Source organism: Haematobia irritans, chromosome 4 (assembly GCF_050003625.1).
Source record: "Haematobia irritans isolate KBUSLIRL chromosome 4, ASM5000362v1, whole genome shotgun sequence".
Taxonomy (NCBI): domain Eukaryota; kingdom Metazoa; phylum Arthropoda; class Insecta; order Diptera; family Muscidae; genus Haematobia; species Haematobia irritans.
In genome coordinates this window covers 29,427,777-29,446,558 of record NC_134400.1, presented here as the reverse complement: position 1 = coordinate 29,446,558, position 18,782 = coordinate 29,427,777, and the positions used below count along the sequence as shown (strand labels likewise).

Sequence of the window (18,782 nt, the reverse complement as noted above, 5' to 3'; positions counted from 1 at the left end):
TTTTTGGATGTAGTGGGAGTCTCTTTTAGGAATATTTGGATAGGATCAAGGCCTTTGAAAATTATTTCATACTACCGTCCCCAGAAATGTCTAGAATCAAGTTTTATTTCCAGTCTTGAGGAATTGTTGCACAATAGTGGCAATTGCATGATTTTTCTTGTTGGTGATTCTAATATTGATCAGTATAAAACTGAGGACTTTAGTGAGCTTCGAAGAACACTTTTGAATTATGATTGCCACAGTTGCCATAACCTAATAACTCGTCCAAGTTCATCTACCTCTATAGATCACATTTTTAGCAATGCATATGATTTGATCACTGTAGGATCTATCGAGTGTTGTTTTTCGGATCACAATATGTTGTTTTGTAGGATTAAAACAGTTCATGAGCCACGGCGATTTGTTGAGAAATCCAAATTTGTGTGTGATATATCCAAGGTCAAACGGTGTTTAGAGAGTAATATGGAAAATTTGAACTTGTGCGATGGGACTGACTACACGCAGAGTTTCCTTGACATATTGACTACTTCTGTGAACAGTGCGACATATGAAATCAAGCATAAAAAGTTATTGAAATTTGAATTGATGCCCTGGGTAAATTTGAATCTTCAAAATTTAATATTATTTAAAGAGAGTTTGCTGGCTAGGAGAAGGAAATATAGAACGGATGAGAATGAAAAGCAACTGAAGCTAGTGAGCAGGATTATAAAAAAAGCGATGCGAATTTGTAGAGAGAATTACTTTTATGATAATTTGTCAAGAGTTGGTGGGGATGTAACGAAAACATGGCGATTCGTTAATAAAGTTCTAGGTAGGAGGAACAAGAGTACTATACCTGACTTTGTCCATGATGGCCAGTCAGTGAATAACAACAGGGCGAAAGCTAATCTTTTAAACGATTTCTTCTTAAATTCTGTAGAGGATCTGAGAGGGGCAATAGAAACTATTCCTGGTGATGATTGTAATAATCTCAGGACGATGTGCCGCACTGTGAGCAGATTTGTGCTAGATCGTGTCGAGGTTCAGGAAATTGATAAAGTTGTGAGGAATTTGAAGCGGAACACTTCTGCAGGATATGATGGAATTTCGGCAGACATTTTGGTTGAATGCCGGGGGTTGTTGGCCCCATCCTTAGTGTCAATCTTTAACAATATTGTAGATAGCAGCAGCTACCCCGATTGTTTAAAAATAAGCAAAGTTACACCGATTCCAAAAGTGCCAAATTCTACGCAACTTCATCAATTTCGACCTATATCTGTGTTGCCAGTAGTGGATCTTGTTGTCGAGAAATTGATTCAAGCCAGGATAATGAAATATCTTGAGGAAAACGATATCATTTATAAAAATCAGTTTGGTTTTAGGAGAGGTTGCGGGACAGATGAAGCAGTGCTAAATGTGTTGAATTATATATACTGTAATATAGATTATGGTTATAGAGGTGTAGGTGCCCTATTTTTAGATTTGACAAAAGCCTTCGATATTGTAGATCATCACGTACTTCTTCGGAAGTTGTCATATTATGGTATTCGAGGTGATGAATTACAATTGTTTAGAAGTTTTTTGACAAATCGGAGGCAGTATGTGGTAGTATCTGGAGAGGAAAGTAATGTATCAGTCGTAAGGCATAGAATTCCGCAGGGAAGTTGCTTAGGTCCACTACTTTTCCTTATCTATATAAATGATTTATCCAATCTGGGGTTAGATGGCCGGATGTATATGTTTGCAGATGATATATGTCTGCTTTACCCTTATAGAAACGACGTGGCATTAAAAAACGCTATGGAAAGGGATATGGCCTTGATCCTTGAATATACGAGGTTAAATAAGTTAGTATTAAGTTCGTCGAAGACGAAATTGGTGCGTTTTAGACCGACTTCGAACCAAGCTGTTAGTGAGTTTTCAATATCCATCAATGGTGTTGTAGTTAACGAAGTCAAGGAAGTGAAATATTTAGGTATATTACTTCAGCATAATTTATCTTGGGACTCTCATATATCTAGTCTGAAGAACAAAGTAGCTCCAGCGTTAGGAATTCTTTTTAAGATGAGGTACCTTTTGGACTCCAAAACTAAGATGATGCTATATCAGTCATTGGTGCAGAGTCATCTTGGTTATTTGGCAGTCATTTTTGGATGGAAGAATACCTCAGCTCTACGTTCCTTACAACGCATTCAGAATAAAGCCCTCAAGGCCGTCTTTAACTTGCCCATGAGGTTTTCAACGATACCACTATACGCGGAAATTTCAAAAAATATTTTGCCTGTACATGGTTTGTATAGATATCAGTTGTTGCTATATATTTATAAGACTGAGAAAAATATCGGCTATTCTACGTTAAAATTTTCCAGGAATCAATCTGCTTTTAACACTAGAAACAGAACATCTTTAAGGGTAGTGAGGTGTAGATTGGAAATTACCAAACAGAGAATTGAGTTCATTGGTACTTCCCTATTTAATGCATTACCCCATGATGTGAAGCATGCATCTAATATATCGCTGTTTAAGACCAAACTTAAGAAATATTTGCTTGAAAATGTTGAGATACTTCTAGCTTAAATTACATTCAAAATTTATAGTTTATGGTATGGATTAATTTTTGTAATTTCTTTTTATTATTTTTTTTTCTCTTTCTTTTTGATTTTTTAATTTCGTGCTTATATTTTTAAAATTATAATATATTAAAAACATTTATCTTTGTCACATATTTGCCAACTTGCCTCAAAAATGCCTTAAGGCGCTGAGGCCTTAACATAATTGTAAAGTTTTTAATAGAATAACAAATAATATTAATAAAAAAAAAAAAAAAAAAAAAAAAAAAGTTCCCACGTATACGTGTAGTTCAAAATTTAGTTGAATTCTCTGCCACCATTTAATAAATTAAATTTAGGATTTAAAATTCAGCTGTTAAATATGTCCTTACAATTAAATTCGAATGAAAATTTTGAAACCCTTTATTATCCTGTTTTTATGCGGATTTTCCAATGACAATTCCCAAATAGACAAAGGACTACCACCAACAATAATAAAAGAAGGAAATGTCAATTGAAGGAACCCCAAAATGAAGATATTTTATTAACACTGCACACAATGCACAGGACAAGAGCCCTTTATTGGTCAACAGTACTAACAATAAAGCCACATTTAAAGGGTCAAAATCAAAAAAGATTTTAATTTCTTTTTTGTCATTTACGGGGTTTCCTTATACAGCTGAAATTATTGTCCATGTAAAAAGGCAATTGTTAAAGTTTTAAGCATTGTCGAAACGTAAGACCATAAAATCAAACATTTTTAATATGAGACAATTTAAGATTTATGTCCCTTTTTTAAGAGCACCCAAAACAAGGCGATCCTTTATCAAAAAGTAAAGTAAAGAAAATGGACACATTCAGGGAAAAAATAGCAGCGTTGTCTTAGGTTTAGGGTATACGTTCTTGTTTCCAGGCTTTTAGAAAATAGAGAGGGAATAAATGTGTGTGCGGATGACTTCTTGCATCATGTGACATTGGGTCTGTATATTATTTTTTTTAGGCCAAAACGTTGACACATTTTTTAAGGGGTATGTAGAAAAGACTTGTCTTACTTTACATCGTTTATAATTTGATTATTAAGAAGTCACATGAATGTGTTTGACTATTTTTGTGGATAGCCACTAAATTGAGCATCCAGTGCTAGGGGTTCTGGCTGTATTTGGTTACTTGACTAAAAACATTTTACAGCTAAATTGCACAATGGGTTGAGTTAAGCAAATTGCAATAAGAAGAGTAATTATAATATTGCTTGATAATTCCGTTTGATTACAAAATTTAGTGAATGCCAAGAAATATTATTGGCAATAGGGAATCAACACGGTAGCTAACACAAAATGCTTCAAATTATAACAATTACACTCAAAAAAAAAAAAAAAAAAACAGCAAACCCAACAGGAAGAAACATTTTGGTTAATTTTAACAGGTTGGCTGATAAGTCCCCGGTCTAACAAAGAAAAACGCATTTTTTTTTGTCAAAATTCGTTTTTATTATTCAACATAGTTCCCTTCAAGAGCGATTATAACAACCTTCAATTTTTCTGATACCATTTTGGTAGTACTCCTTCGGTTTTGCCTCAAAATAGGCCTCAGTTTCGGCGATCACCACTTCATTGCAGCCAAATTTTTTCCCTGCGAGCATCCTTTTGAGGTCTGAGAACAAGAAAAAGTCGCTAGGGGCCAGATTTGGAGAATACGGTGGGTGGGGAAGCAATTCGAAGCCCAATTCATGAATTTTTGCCATCGTTCTCAATGACTTGTGGCACGGTGCGTTGTCTTGGTGGAACAACACTTTTTATACCCTCCACCATAGTAACACATCTAACAATATTGCTCTAAGACCCCATAAAGTATATATTCTGGGTCGTGGTGAAATTCTAAGTCGATCTGAGCATGTCCGTCCATCCGTCCGTCTGTTGAAATCACGCTAACTTCCGAACGAAACAAGCCATCGACTTGAAACTTGGCACAAGTAGTTGTTATTGATGTAGGTCGGATGGTATAGCAAATGGACCATATCGGTCCACTTTTACGTATAGCCCCCATATAAACGGACCACCAAATTTGGCTTGCGAGGCCTCTAAGAAAAGCAAATTTCATCCGATCCAGCTGAAATTTGATACATAGTGTTAGTATATGGTCTCTAACAACCATGCAAAAATTGGTCCACATCGGTCCATAATTATATATAGCCCCCATATAAACCGTTCCCCAGATTTGACCCCCGGAGCCTCTTGGAAGACCAAAATACATCTGATTCAGTTGAAATTTGGTACGTGGTGTTAATATATGGCCTCAAACTCGAATGCAAAAATTGGTCGATATCGGTCCATAATTATATATAAACCGATCCCCAGAGTTGACCTCCGGTACCTTTTGGAGAAGCAAAAGCAATTTAGAAAACGATGTTAAAAAGTTTGAAGATACCACAACCCAAGTAATTCGATTTTGGATGACAGTCTTTCGTAGAAGTTTCTACGCAATCCATGGTGGAGGGTACATAAGATTCGGCCTGGCCGAACTTACGGCCGTATATAGTTGTTTTTTTTTTTTATACCCTCCACCATAGGATAGGGGGTATATTAACTTTGTCATTCCGTTTGTAACACATCGAAATATTGCTCTAAGACCCCATAAAGTATATATATTCTGGGTCGTGGTGAAATTCTGAGTCGATCTAAGCATGTCCGTCCGTCCCTCCGTCTGTTGAAATCACTCTAACTTCCGAACGAAACAAGCTATCCACTTGAAACTTGGCACAAGTAGTTGTTATTGATGTAGGTCGGATGGTATTGCAAATGGGCCATATCGGTCCACTTTTACGTATAGCCCCCATTTAAACGGACCCCCAAATTTGGCTTGCGAGGCCTCTAAGAGAAGCAAATTTCATCCGATCCGGCTGAAATTTGGTACATGGTGTTAGTATATGGTCTCTAACAACCGTGCAAAAATTGGTCCACATCGGTCCATAAATAGATATAGCCGCCATATAAACCGATCCCAAGATTTGGCTTGCGAGGCCTCTAAGAGAAGCAAATTTCATCCGATCCGGCTGAAATTTGGTACATGGTGTTAGTATATGGTCTCTAACAACCATGCAAAAATTGGTCCACATCGGTCCATAATTATATATAGCCCCCATATAAACCGATCCCCCGATTTGGCTTGCGAGGCCTCTAAGAGAAGCAAATTTCATCCGATCCGGCTGAAATTTAGTACATGGTGTTAGTATATGGCCTGTTGGAAGACCAAAATTCATCTGATTCAGTTGAAATTTGGTACGTGGTGTTAATATATGGCCTCAAACTCGAACGCAAAAATTGGTCGATATCGGTCCATAATTATATATAGGCCCTATATAAACCGATCACCAGAGTTGACCTCCAGAGCCCCTTGTAAGAGCAAAATTCTTCCCATTCGGTTGAAATGTGGTATGTGATCTTAGTATATGGTATCCAACAACCATGCAGGAATTGGTTCCTATCAGTCCATTATTATATATAGCTCCCATATAAACCGATCCCCAGAGGTGACCTCCGGTGCCTTTTGGAGAAGCTAAATTCATCCGATCTGCTTGAAATTTGGTACGTGGTGGTAGTATATGATATTTAACAACCATGCCAAAAGTGGTCCATATCAGTCCATAATCATATATAGCCCCCATATAAACCGGTCCCGAGATTTGGTTTTGGAGCCTCTTGGAGGTGCAAATTTCATTCGATTCTGTTGAAATTTGGTACATTGTGCTAGTATATGGCCGTTAACAACCATGCCTAACTAGGTCCATATCGGTCTATTGTTATATATAGCCCTCAGATAAATCGATCCCCAATCACAAAAAATTGGTCCATATCAAGTTCATAACTGTATATAGCCCCCATATAAGCGACCGCCATATTTCAATTCTGGTTCTCTACGTACCGTGCAAAAAATCCATATCGATTCGTAATTATTTGTAGACTTAACTGTACATAACTTTTTTGTCTAATATATACCACGTATGGACTAACTCATAATTTAGAAAACGACGTTAAAAAGTTTTAAGATACCACAACCCAAGTAATTCGATTGTGGATGACAGTCTTTCGTAGAAGTTTCTACGCAATCCATGGTGGAGGGTATATAAGATTCGGCCTGGCCGAACTTATGGCCGTATATAGTTGTTGTGTTTTTTTTTTTTTTTTTTTTTTTTTTGTAACTCACCCCATTGTGCGCCATGGTATTTTAAATTTTCAAACAAAAGGCTGAGGATTTCGTTGAACCTTTTTTTCTGTAAGATTTGAATTGCGTTTTCAATTTTAATGGGTGGTCTTTGTTGATAAAAAAAAACAAAACCAAATGAATCTCAAAGGACACATGGTGTTCATAGAGATTTCTTTTATTGTAATATTGTTATAAATTAACACGTTATCAGAACAACTTAATCATAATGGGGTGTCTACACTTGACTTGAACTATATACTCTTCCCTAACTGAAAAGTAATAAAATGATTCTATGGTTTGGGGTATTCAATGGAATGATTTTTTTTTCCAAATGCTACTTTAATTCCTGGAGTTATTTTTGGGCTTTTCATTTCATTTACTTGGAAATTGTAAAATTAATTTTAGAAAAATTATTTGGGATGTTGCTAGTATACCATCTAGTCCATGTAATTCATCAAATTGGTATATAAAGCTTTTATGGTATTCTGGCTATAAAAATACGAGAAATAGAGAAAACAATCGCAGGACAATCAATTACAAACTATTACGATTGTTACGATAGAGCAATAAAAAGGATAGAGGGCAAGAAAGGTTTTTTTTTAGTAATGCTGCAGACAAGTTCTTTACCCATGAGATGTACCCTGCGAAATTGAAAAGCATACCCGCTTCCAAAGATTACGTCTTTACACTAATGATTTTGGTATTGATTCCGAATCAAAGAAAAGACGCAGAGAATTGGAGTAAAGACATTTTTAGGACACAATTCTCTTTATACCCTGCGCCACACTGTGGAACAGGCTATTATAAGTTAGTGCATATGTTTGCAACACCCAGATGGAGACGAGATAGACACATGGTGTCTTTGGCAAAAATGCTCCGGGTGGGCTCCTGAGTCGATATAGCCATGTCTGTCTGTCCGAGAACACATTTTTGTAATCAAAGTCTTGGTCGCAGTTTTAGTCCAATCGACTTCATATTTGGCACAAGTATGTGTTTTGGCTTAGAATAGAACCCTATTGATTTTGGAAGAAATCGGTTCAGATTTAGATATAGCTCCCATATATATATTTCGCCCGATATGGACTTATATTGCGCCAGAAGCCAGAGTTTTACCCTAATTTGTTTAAAATTTTGCACAAGAAGAACAATTAGTACTATAGTCAAGAGTGCCAAATATTATTGAAATCGGTTCAGATTTAGATATAGCTCCCATATATATCTTTCGCTCGATATGGACTAATAAGGTCCCAGAAGCCAGAGTTTTAACCCAATTTGGTTGAAATTTTGGAATAGGAGTGCAATTAGTAGTCTAGTCAAGTGTGTCAAATTTTGTTGAAATCGCTTCAGATTTAGATATAGCTCCCATATATATCGTTCACCCGATTTACACTCATATGACCACAGTGGCCAATCTTTTACTCCGATTTAATTGAAATTTTGCACAGGGAGTAGAATTAGCATTGTAGCTATGCGTGCCAAATTTGGTTGAAATCGGTTCAGATTTAGATATATTTTATCAAAATTTTATTTTTATACCCACCACCATAGAATGGTGACGGGGGTATAATAAGTTTATCATTCCGTTTGTAACACATCGAAATATCGATTTCCGACTATATGAAGTATATATATTCTTGATCAGGGAGAAATTCTAAGACGATATAACGATGTCCGTCTGTCTGTCTGTTGTAATCACGCTACAGTCTTCAATAATCAAGAAATCGTGCCGAAATTTTGCACAAACTCGTCTTTTGTCTGCAGGCAGGTCAAGTTCGAAGATGGGCTATATCGGTCCAGGTTTTGATATAGTCCCCATATAAACCGACCTCCCGATTTGGGGTCTTGGGCTTATAGAAATCGAAGTTTTTATCCAATTTGCCTGAAATTTGAAATCTAGAGATATTTTATGACCATAAAGAGGTGTGCCAAAAATGGTGAGTATCGGTCCATGTCTTGGTATAGCCCCCATATAGACCGATCTCCCGATTTACTTCTTGGGCTTATAGAAATCGAAGTTTTTATCCAATTTGCCTGAAATTTGAAATCTAGAGATATTTTATGACCATACAGAGGTGTGCCAAAAATGGTGAGTATCGGTCCATGTCTTGGTATAGCCCCCATATAGACCGATCTCCCGATTTACTTCTTGGGCTTATAGAAACCGCCGTTTTTATTCAATTTACCTGAAATTGGAAATCTAGAGGTATTGTAGGACCACAAATACGTGTGCCAAAAATTGTGAGTATCGGTCCATGTTTTGGTATGGTCCCCATATAAAACGGCCTCCCGATTTGGGGTCTTGGGCTTCTAGAATCCGAATTTTTTATCCTATTTGTCTGAAATTGGAAATCTAGAGGTGTTTTCGGGTCATAAAGAGGTGTGCCGAAAACGGTGAGTATCGGTCCATATTTTAGTATAGCCCCCATAAGAACGATCTCCCGATTTAACTCCTTGGGTTTCTAGAAACCGTAGTTTTTATCTGATTTGCCTGAAATAGTAAATATTCTGGTATTTTAGGCTCACAAAAACGTGTATCGGATTAAGTTTTTATAGGTCCATTTGGTAATGCCTCCATATAGACCGACTTCACTTCTTGTGGATGTAATGGATGTAAAATTTCCAGATTTTACTTCTACAGATTTAAGATTTCAAATCAAGACGTTATTTTATAATTTTCTTGCACACTTACAAGAGATGTTAATGATTCCTCTAAAACTGTAACAAAAATGGTTCTTATAAATCCAGAATCTGATATAGTCCTCATAGGTGAAATCTTTAAATTTATCTTCGGGAAGTGTCCTCAAGCCCTCCTGAAATTTCAAAGAAACTCTATTATTTGGGTCATGGTGGTGGGTATTTAAGATTCGGCCCGGCCGAACTTAGTGCTGTATATACTTGTTATAGAAAATTTTGTCAACATTTTATTTCTTTAAAAAATTTGGTCAAAATTTCATTTCTATAGAAAAATTTATCAAAAATTTATTTCTATAGAAAATTTTGTCAACATTTTATTTCTAAAAAAATTTTGTCTAAATTTTATTTCTATAGAACTTTTCTCAAAATTTTATTTCTATAGAAAATTTGGTATAAATTTTATTTTTGTAGAACTTTTATCAAAATTTTATTTCTATAGAAAATTTTGCCAAAATTTATTTCTGTAGAAAATTTTGTCAAAATTTATTTCTTTAGAAAGATTTGTAAAATTTTTATTTCTATAGAAAATTTTGTCAACATTTTATTTCTTATATTTCATGTTAGCCTGATACCGAAACAGGCAATTAACGTCCAAATGCATTATATCTAATTTTACAATTATTAATCGACCTTTATGGACAGATTTGGATTAAGGAACATGGTTAATAGAGTCATTGAAAAGAAAACGCCAGATACAAATCTATACACGCCTGGACTGTACATGTTTCGATTCGGGCGAATGAATCTTTCCATAGCCTTTAGTATAGATCTGGCTGGGAGAGATAACGCAATTATGGACTCTTTATGCTAACTCCTTATGGAGAAAACATTTGCGAATTTTCCTCTTACAAATTGAATCATCTTTTCTCCCACTGTACATCATCTTTTCATATAACTACAAGTCCCTTAATCTTATTATACCCTCCATCATAGGATGGGGGTATATTAACTTTGTCATTCCGTTTGTAACACATCGAAATATTGCTCTAAGACCCCATAAAGTATATATATTCTGGGTCGTGGTGAAATTCTGAGTCGATCTAAGCAAGTCCGTCCGTCCGTCTGTTGAAATCACGCTAACTTCCGATCGAAACAAGCTATCGACTTGAAACTTGGCACAAGTAGTTGCTATCGATGTAGGTCGGATGGTATTGAAAATGGGCCACATCGGTCCATAATTATATATAGCCCCCATATAAACCGATCCCCAGATTTGGCTTGTGGAGCCTCTAAGAGAAGCATATTTCATCCGATCCGGCTGAAATTTGGTACATGGTGTTGGTATATGGTCTCTAACAATCATGCAAAAATTGGTCCACATCGGTCCATAATTATATATAGCCACCATTTAAACCGATCCCCAGATTTGGCTTGCGGAGCCTCAAAGAGAAGAAAATTTCATCCGATCCGGCTGAAATTTTGTATATGGTGTTGGTATATGGTCTCTAACAACCATGCAAAAATTGGTCCACATCGGTCCATAATTATATATAGCCCCCATATAAACCGATCCCCAGATTTGGCTTGTGGAGCCTCTAAGAGAAGCATATTTCATCCGATCCGGCTGAAATTTGGTACATGGTGTTGGTATATGGTCTCTAACAACCATGCAAAAATTGGTCCACATCGGTCCGTAATTATATATAGCCACCTGTTAGGGCCTGTACCCAACTCTCCGGCCTTATCCTAGCAACTTCGAATCGTAGCAAATATAATTGCCCGCTGGGATGTGTGATGACTGTATTGTTGATCACCTCGTGGGGGCAAAGCAATGGCTGGAGCTCTTCTCCTTGTATTTGTCACAAGCCTCGTAGGGGCAAATTTATGAATTTATATTTCGGAGCACTAGAGACAGTTAAATACACGTTGGGTTTGTTTAATTCGTTTAGAATAGCACGTTTTTATTTATTTATGATTTTGTTCGAATTCAATTCTATGGCTTAACACTTATTTCTTGAACTATCGTTCGTTTCCTTTGCTTGCCGCTGTCTTAAACTTTCGGTGGTATGTATAATAGTTGCAACGAAATACAATTATACGATATACAAATCGCTGCTTGTTTCTTATAACCCTGCGCACGGTGATTTTTTTTATATATTGGCGTTTTACGATAACCGAATTAAATTATCTTCTTAGTTTTAAGCTCCGCGCACTGTAGTTAATTGGTTTTACTTTGACTATACTTTTTCCTTTTTACTCTTTTCCTTATGACAGGCGCATGTCATAGGCGCTACGCGCAACGGCGGCAAACAAAGAGTAAGGAGGGCAGCAAGTTCACGCATGTAGGGATGCCAACCATTGTTGTCTCGTACATATAATAGGTCATTCACCCCTACTTACGTGAACATACCGCCCCCCTTGCACCAACTGTGCAAAATCCTACAGATCTATTCGTAAAAACTATATAGATACATTTATAATAATGAGATCAACAAAACTATTTTAATTCAGGTAATAATATAAATTCTATGAGATCTGAACACTTAGTTATGTATATAGCAACTCATGTTGGGATAAAAAAAATAAAAGATCAATTAAAATAAGATATCAAGCCTAACCAGAGGCAAAAAAAAAATAAATTATTCTTCAAGCCTAACCAGAGGCATACATAAATTCAAATAATAATGATTCTTCTCATTCTCATTCAAAAAGTTGCAAGCTATAATCCCAGCGCTCTTGGTCTACTTCCATATTCCCAAAAAATGTCAAGCCAAAAATAGTGTTCTGGATATAGGGCAATCCCTTTTCTTTTTCAGGTAGACCGAGGAATATTCGCTGCGCCACATCTTGTCCCAAAACAACGGCACATCTGTTCGATAGGTAAAAAGAACAGTCAGCTACGTCACAGCGGTCGTACATGTCCCAGATTGGCGCTGGTTGCACAGAACGTTGAGGTGTGCAAGGCGATGGACACATTCTGGGCTCTAAAGTGACAGTCAAGGTGCGAACTTCACTGCGACGGTCTGTTAGCACAAACTCCGTAGGCATATCCCACTCTTCTTTGAAACGGAACACTCTTACGTCAAGATTACCCGGATACAAGTAGCTCTTTGGTGCATTGGGGTTGATAAGAACTCGTACCAAGTGGGACACTTCCTTGACCTGTGTACGTCGCATCCACACCAAAGCAGTCATGTCCATCCATTCATATTTCAGTGCATCCGCCGGGTGGAGAAGCGTATGGTGGCCAAACCAACAAATACGACATGGCCCACTCTTGCATTGACCAATTTCGTGGGAGAAGGCGAGACAGTTTTCGCAAACCCGGTTTTGGTGGACATAATTTAACTTTTCGTCGAGAGGCATGGCTAGGAATCTGCGGCACAGCTTTAGCGAATGACGAGTCTCGCAAAGTAGGCAGCGGTAGTCATCGTTGTAGTTAGCCATATCTGTAGAGAGACAGAGATTGTGTTTGGTTAGGTTATGAGGTGACCTGAAGAAGCATGTGTGTGGAAAAGAGGCAGACTGGGAAACTCATATAATTGGAAGGCTAATCAAGGCGAGGTAGTAGCACAAGTTTGTGAATTGGACGTGTTATTGGTCCAGCTGCCGTTTTCAGGTCAACAACTCTAATGTGCCCGTCGGACCCCGGGTACAATTTGATAACTCTTCCGAGACGCCACTCGTTAGGCCCTCCTGCTTCCTGACGCAAAACGACCATATCTCCTAATTTAAGGCTTTCTGAAGGCCGTTGCCACTTATTCCTTTTATTCAATTCTTTGAGATAGTCGGATTTCCACCGACGACAAAAATCCTGTTGGATAATTTTAAGTCTGCGCCAACGATTCAAAAGAGACAGTTTTTCGTTAATTTTTTCAGGCTCAGCAGGAGACAGTAGAGATGAACCAACCAAGAAATGTCCTGGGGTCAATACGGAGAAATCTTCTTGACTATCCGACATTGGAGTAAGCGGCCGTGAATTGAGACAGGATTCAATCGAGGCCAGTATAGTACTAAATTCTTCAAATGTGTGGCGTATTTGACCCGAAATTTTCTTTAAATGGGTCTTACAACTTTTTACGCCGGCCTCCCACAGCCCTCCCATGTGAGGTGCAGAGGCAGGGATGAAATGCCACTCCAACTTTTGGTGGCCATAACGAACAGCTGCTTCAGACTTCAGCTCCGACAAGGACTTTACCAAATTTGCTTTTATTTCTCGGGCAGCTCCCACAAAATTACGACCATTGTCGGAATAAATTTTGTTAGGACAGCCTCGACGTGAGACAAATCGTATTAATGCAGCCATGAAAGCTTGGGTAGATAAATCACTCACAACCTCAAGATGAATGGCCTTCGTCGAGAAACAGACAAAAAGGCATATGTAGCATTTGGAAATGCGGCATCCACGACCAGAGAAATTCTTCAGGTCAAATGGACCCGCAAAGTCCACACCCGTATTTGTAAATGGGCGGCTAAATGTGGTCCGTTCAGGGGGTAGAGCCGCCATAATTTGGCCTTGCATAGCCTTTCGTGCCAGTACGCAATCCTTACAGTTATGAACACAAGATCTGATCAAGTTTTTTGCTCGTAAAATCCAACACTCAAGACGTATTGTCGCTAGCATTAGTTGAGGACCTCCATGCAGAGTCAGTTTATGGATAAAGCGTACGTAAAGTTTGGCAAAACTGCTTTTAGGAGACAGAATTACTGGATGTCGTTCACTGTATGATAGTGACAGAGTGGAACCTAGTCGGCCATTGGCTCGAATGAGTTTATCCTTATCGAGAAACGGGGTAAGAGTTAATAGTGGACTTTTGGAGTCAATGGGCTTATCCTGGGACAAAGAACAGTGTTCTTGAGGAAATTTCATCTTTTGAGACAGAAAAATTAAACGATTTCTCGCAAATGCCAATTCAGTCGATGTTAGACGACAGCTGCTGAACTTTGGCCTCTCCTTAGAGGCAGGACGAGTAGCATGAAAAAATCTAAACATATAGGCGATGACGTGAATCGCCCGAGAGAGGCAAGAAAATCGCTCAAGTATATCCTCGAAATCTGCTGACCTAGCTAAATGAACCTGTGTTGGCTTGGCTTCTAGATTCGTATCAGGAATGGTTGCGTTCGAAGGCCAAAACCGATCCTCTTCTTTTAACCATGGTGGTCCCGACCACCAAAGTGTATGATCCTTCAACTCTGAAGGAGTCGCCCCCCGGGTTGCTAGGTCAGCGGGGTTATCACCAGTGGAAACGTGACGCCAACAGTCTCCGACTTTGTCTTGAATTTTGGCAACTCTATTTGCCACGAAGGTTGTCCAAGTATGTGAAGGTTTCTTCAGCCAAGCGAGGACGATAGTTGAGTCGGACCATAAATAGAGAGGCCTGTCATGAACATTTAATTGAGGCAGAAAAATGTTTATCAATTCTGCTAGAAGTAGAGCTCCACACAACTCTAGCCTGGGCAGAGAAAGTTTTTTAATTGGCGTGACTCTTGATTTTGAGACAAGAATATTAGTGTGAATCTGGCCACAACACTTTACCCTCGCGTACAATACAGCTGCATAAGCAAGCTCCGAGGAGTCACAGAATCCGTGAAATTCAATTTCGCATTCGGGCGAATATCTAACCCAACGTGGGATATTTATTTGATCAATATCGACATATTTTTGTATGAATGACTTCCATTTCATTAGAGACATTGGTTTGAGGAAATCATCCCACTCAATTTCGTCCAGCCATAGCTGTTGCATAAATATCTTCGCGGTAATTATAACCGGAGATAACCAACCCAATGGGTCAAAGAGACGCGCAATCGCCGACAAAACTTCCCTTTTAGTAAAAGTTTCTTTGTCTTTTAACTTTTCTGAGACAAAATAAAACATATCAGTTTTGGCGTTCCACCTGATTCCCAATGTTTTCGCCGAGCTTTTCTCATCAAAATCCAGAAAATTTTCACTCAACAGAGTGTCTCGAGGCAAGCCCTTTAAAATTTCTTTACTGTTTGAAGTCCACTTTCGAAGTTCAAACCCACCAGATAAAAGAATCCCTTCTAATTCTTTTCTAGCCCTTAGGCCCTCAGAGACAGAATGTGCGCCGGCAAGCGCGTCATCAATATACATATTGTTCCTTAATATCGTTGACCCTAGTGGAAATCTTTTTTCCTCATCTTCGGCCAATTGGAGCAGAGTGCGTAGGGCCAAATAAGGCGCGCAATTGACGCCAAATGTTACCGTTCTCAACTGGTAATCTTTAATTTCACTATCTGGATCTGATCTATATAAAATCCGTTGGTACGGGGCATGCTTGGGGTTGACAAAGATTTGCCGATACATCTTTGTGATATCCGCGTTAAAAACAAATTTGTACAATCTCCAATTTAAAATTAGGGTCACTATGTCTTTCTGCAAGACTGGCCCAACATATAATAAGTCGTTCAGACTTTTTCCCTTCGCCGAGGGACATGAGGCATTAAATACCACTCTCAATTTGGTGGAAACACTTTCGGGCTTATATACGCCATGATGAGGCAGATAAAAACAAGGTTCAGATTCTCCCTTTGGAAAATCAACAAGTTCCATATGTCCTAGAGACAAATATTCATTGATCACGTCATCATACATAACCTTAATTTCAGGCTTTCGTGTCAGTGATTGTTCATTTCGTAGGAATTGACTTAGAGCCACATATCTGTTTGAATTACTAAGTGCACCCACTTTTGGGTCAGATTTGAATGGCAAGTCGACGGTGTACCTTCCCGTCACATCTCGTTTAACAGTGGAGCGATATATGTCTTCACATATTTTATCTTCTTCAGAAATTCGTGCTTCCTTTGGAAGTTCTTCGATTTCCCAAAATCGAGACAGTTGCTCATCTATTGACACTCTTGTACAATGAGCTACCCGAGACACATTCATCGAAGTCCTATTGTACGTTGGGCCAGTTACGATCCATCCAAAGACCGTTTTCTGTGCCACAAGCGAACCAAGAATGCCGTGTTGTACTCCATTGAGTAAAATTAGTGGATATAAATTTCCTCCTATGAGGATATCCACCGGACCGCTAACATAAAAATGTGGGTCAGCAAAATCTAATTTAGGCAATTGTGAAGCAGAAAAATTATCAAAGGAATGTGTTGGAACATTTCCTGTTACATCTGGGACAACAAGTGCATCTATTTCTAATGAAAAGTTCGGATCAAACACCGAACCGATTGTAAAATATGCCAATTTAGTGCATTTGGTTAAATGCTCGCCGCCTAATCCAGAAATATCGGCAGAAATAGCTTTCGTAGATAATTTAAGTATTCTTCTAAGTCTCTCAGAGACAAATGAATCATCCGCACAAGGATCAATTAGCGCTCGGGCTTTATGAGAAATACCATCTTTAATAACAGTTATCCATGCAGTAGCTAACATCGTTTTATTAGAAACCGTTGTATGATATGCCCTAACGTTCCCTGACGTTGAAGCTGAGGGCTGTACCTCTTGAGGCATTGTATTGTTATTAGACGCTAACTGTGAATTCGATTTATTACTATTTTGATTACTATTTCCCTGTTGGGACAGATTTGGCCTGTGTAACAGCGTATGATGTTTTAAATTACATTCGGAACACGTTTTCTGACTATGGCATTCTGAAGCCATGTGTCCCAAGGACAAACAATTCATACAATATTTGTCCCGTCTTACAATTGAAATCCTATTTTTATAGTTCATACTCATGAACTTGGGACAGGAACGTAAGATGTGATTTCCTTTGCACAAACTGCATTTCTGGGCATTTACTTTTGTGTGATGTACTTTAAAACTTTTAGATTTATCAAAATTATTATACTTTTGCCGCTGAGGCAGAGATGAATTTGAAGTATGTGGGCCATAAATGTCCGATACACTTTCTAACGCATGAAACCTTTCAGTTAGAAACTTATCAAGTTCCTCCCACTTCGGTATTTCAGTCTTTTGAGCAACTGACTGCTCCCACAGAGACAATGTTAACTTTGGCAATTTTGAAGAACATTGATATATAAATATCGGATCCCACGAACCAATGTCGATTTTATATAGTTTGAGAACTGATATCGCATTATTAATTTCGCGTTGCAATTTCTTCAGACCGCTAGAAGATTCTTGCGTACACTGAGGCAGATTAAAAATTGTTCGTAATTGATTGTTAATAACTATGCGTTTATTCTCGTATTGATTACGCAAGTTTTCCCACGCAATTTCAAAACCTTCAGACGTTAATGGGATATGTCTATTTATTTCACGTGCTTCTCCACTCGTTTTTTGGAAAAGGTGGTACAATTTCTCTACAGCGCTCAATTTTTTATTATTCACATATATAGCAGTGAATAAATCCCTAAAACTGGGCCAATTCAAATAGTCACCATGAAAAATTTCCGTATCACACGGCGGGACAGAAATTGAGCTACCAGTCTTTTGAATTGGGGGGGAAACAGATTCCTTTATCTTTGACTTGATATCCCCAATGAAAGCCATACATCGAATGTAACTGTTGTGAACTTCAACTTTCTTCTTTTTTAAAGTTACTTTGTCTTTCTTTTCACAAGCTGGGTCGTTGATACATTTTCTATAAAAATCCTTCCACTCATTATACATGCTTTGCAGCTCTTGTTGTTCTGCCTCGATCGACATTTCATTGTATTGCAATACCTCAGATTGTTTTAAGTTTTGTTCATAGGTAGTGACCTCATCGCACAAAATGAGATATTCTTCCAACAGCCCCATCTTTGATTGAGACAGATATACGAATAAAAATCCTTTCCCTTTGAGAAAGATAAATATTGCACAGCTGTGTGATGAGTCAGCAAAAAATCCACAAATTTTCCGAATAAGAAATCTCTTAGCTCAATATACCGATTTTTAAATCAAATCAGTGCAAAAGAATCTCACGAAATTAAAAGGAACAAATTTATTTGATAATAAATCAGCGCAATATCTCCTATGCAATAACGAATTCTTGCTAATACAATTCCAAATATTTCACAAACGTACGAGGCAATTTTATTAATTATATGGCGGAATGTATTTTGTAGTATTTAACTTGTCGAAGTGAGACAACAAAATGTGGATTTCAACTCGTGATTAAATACAAAGCTCTGTAACCCAACAAAATGTATGGCGATATGGGGAAAATATTGCAAAAAAAAAATTGAAAAATGTTGCATTCGATGTTGTTTTAGCCCACTGTGCTCATGAGACATTCGAGTCAGTGACCTATGGATATATGTTTTATCTATTATCCCGATAATTTAGGTATTTCTTCACGCTTATACTTCAGATAATTAAATATCAATATTCTCAACTTTAGACTGGCGTTCCCACTGTATATTAATAATTCAGCGCATTCAAATATTTCCGCAAAGAGACATTTAAATTACACCCAATTTTCAAAATTATTCGGC

General features: G+C 37.8%; 1 protein-coding gene across 1 annotated transcript; it reads right to left on the bottom strand.

Annotated features, from left to right (window-relative positions):
• Nucleotides 1-12,912: 12,912 nt before the first annotated feature.
• LOC142235343 (uncharacterized) lies at nt 12,913-18,105 on the bottom strand. Its single transcript, XM_075306599.1, has one exon. It carries the CDS (start codon nt 18,103-18,105, stop codon nt 12,913-12,915), a length of 5,193 nt encoding a protein of 1,730 aa, XP_075162714.1.
• Between the last annotated feature and the right edge of the window lie 677 nt (nt 18,106-18,782).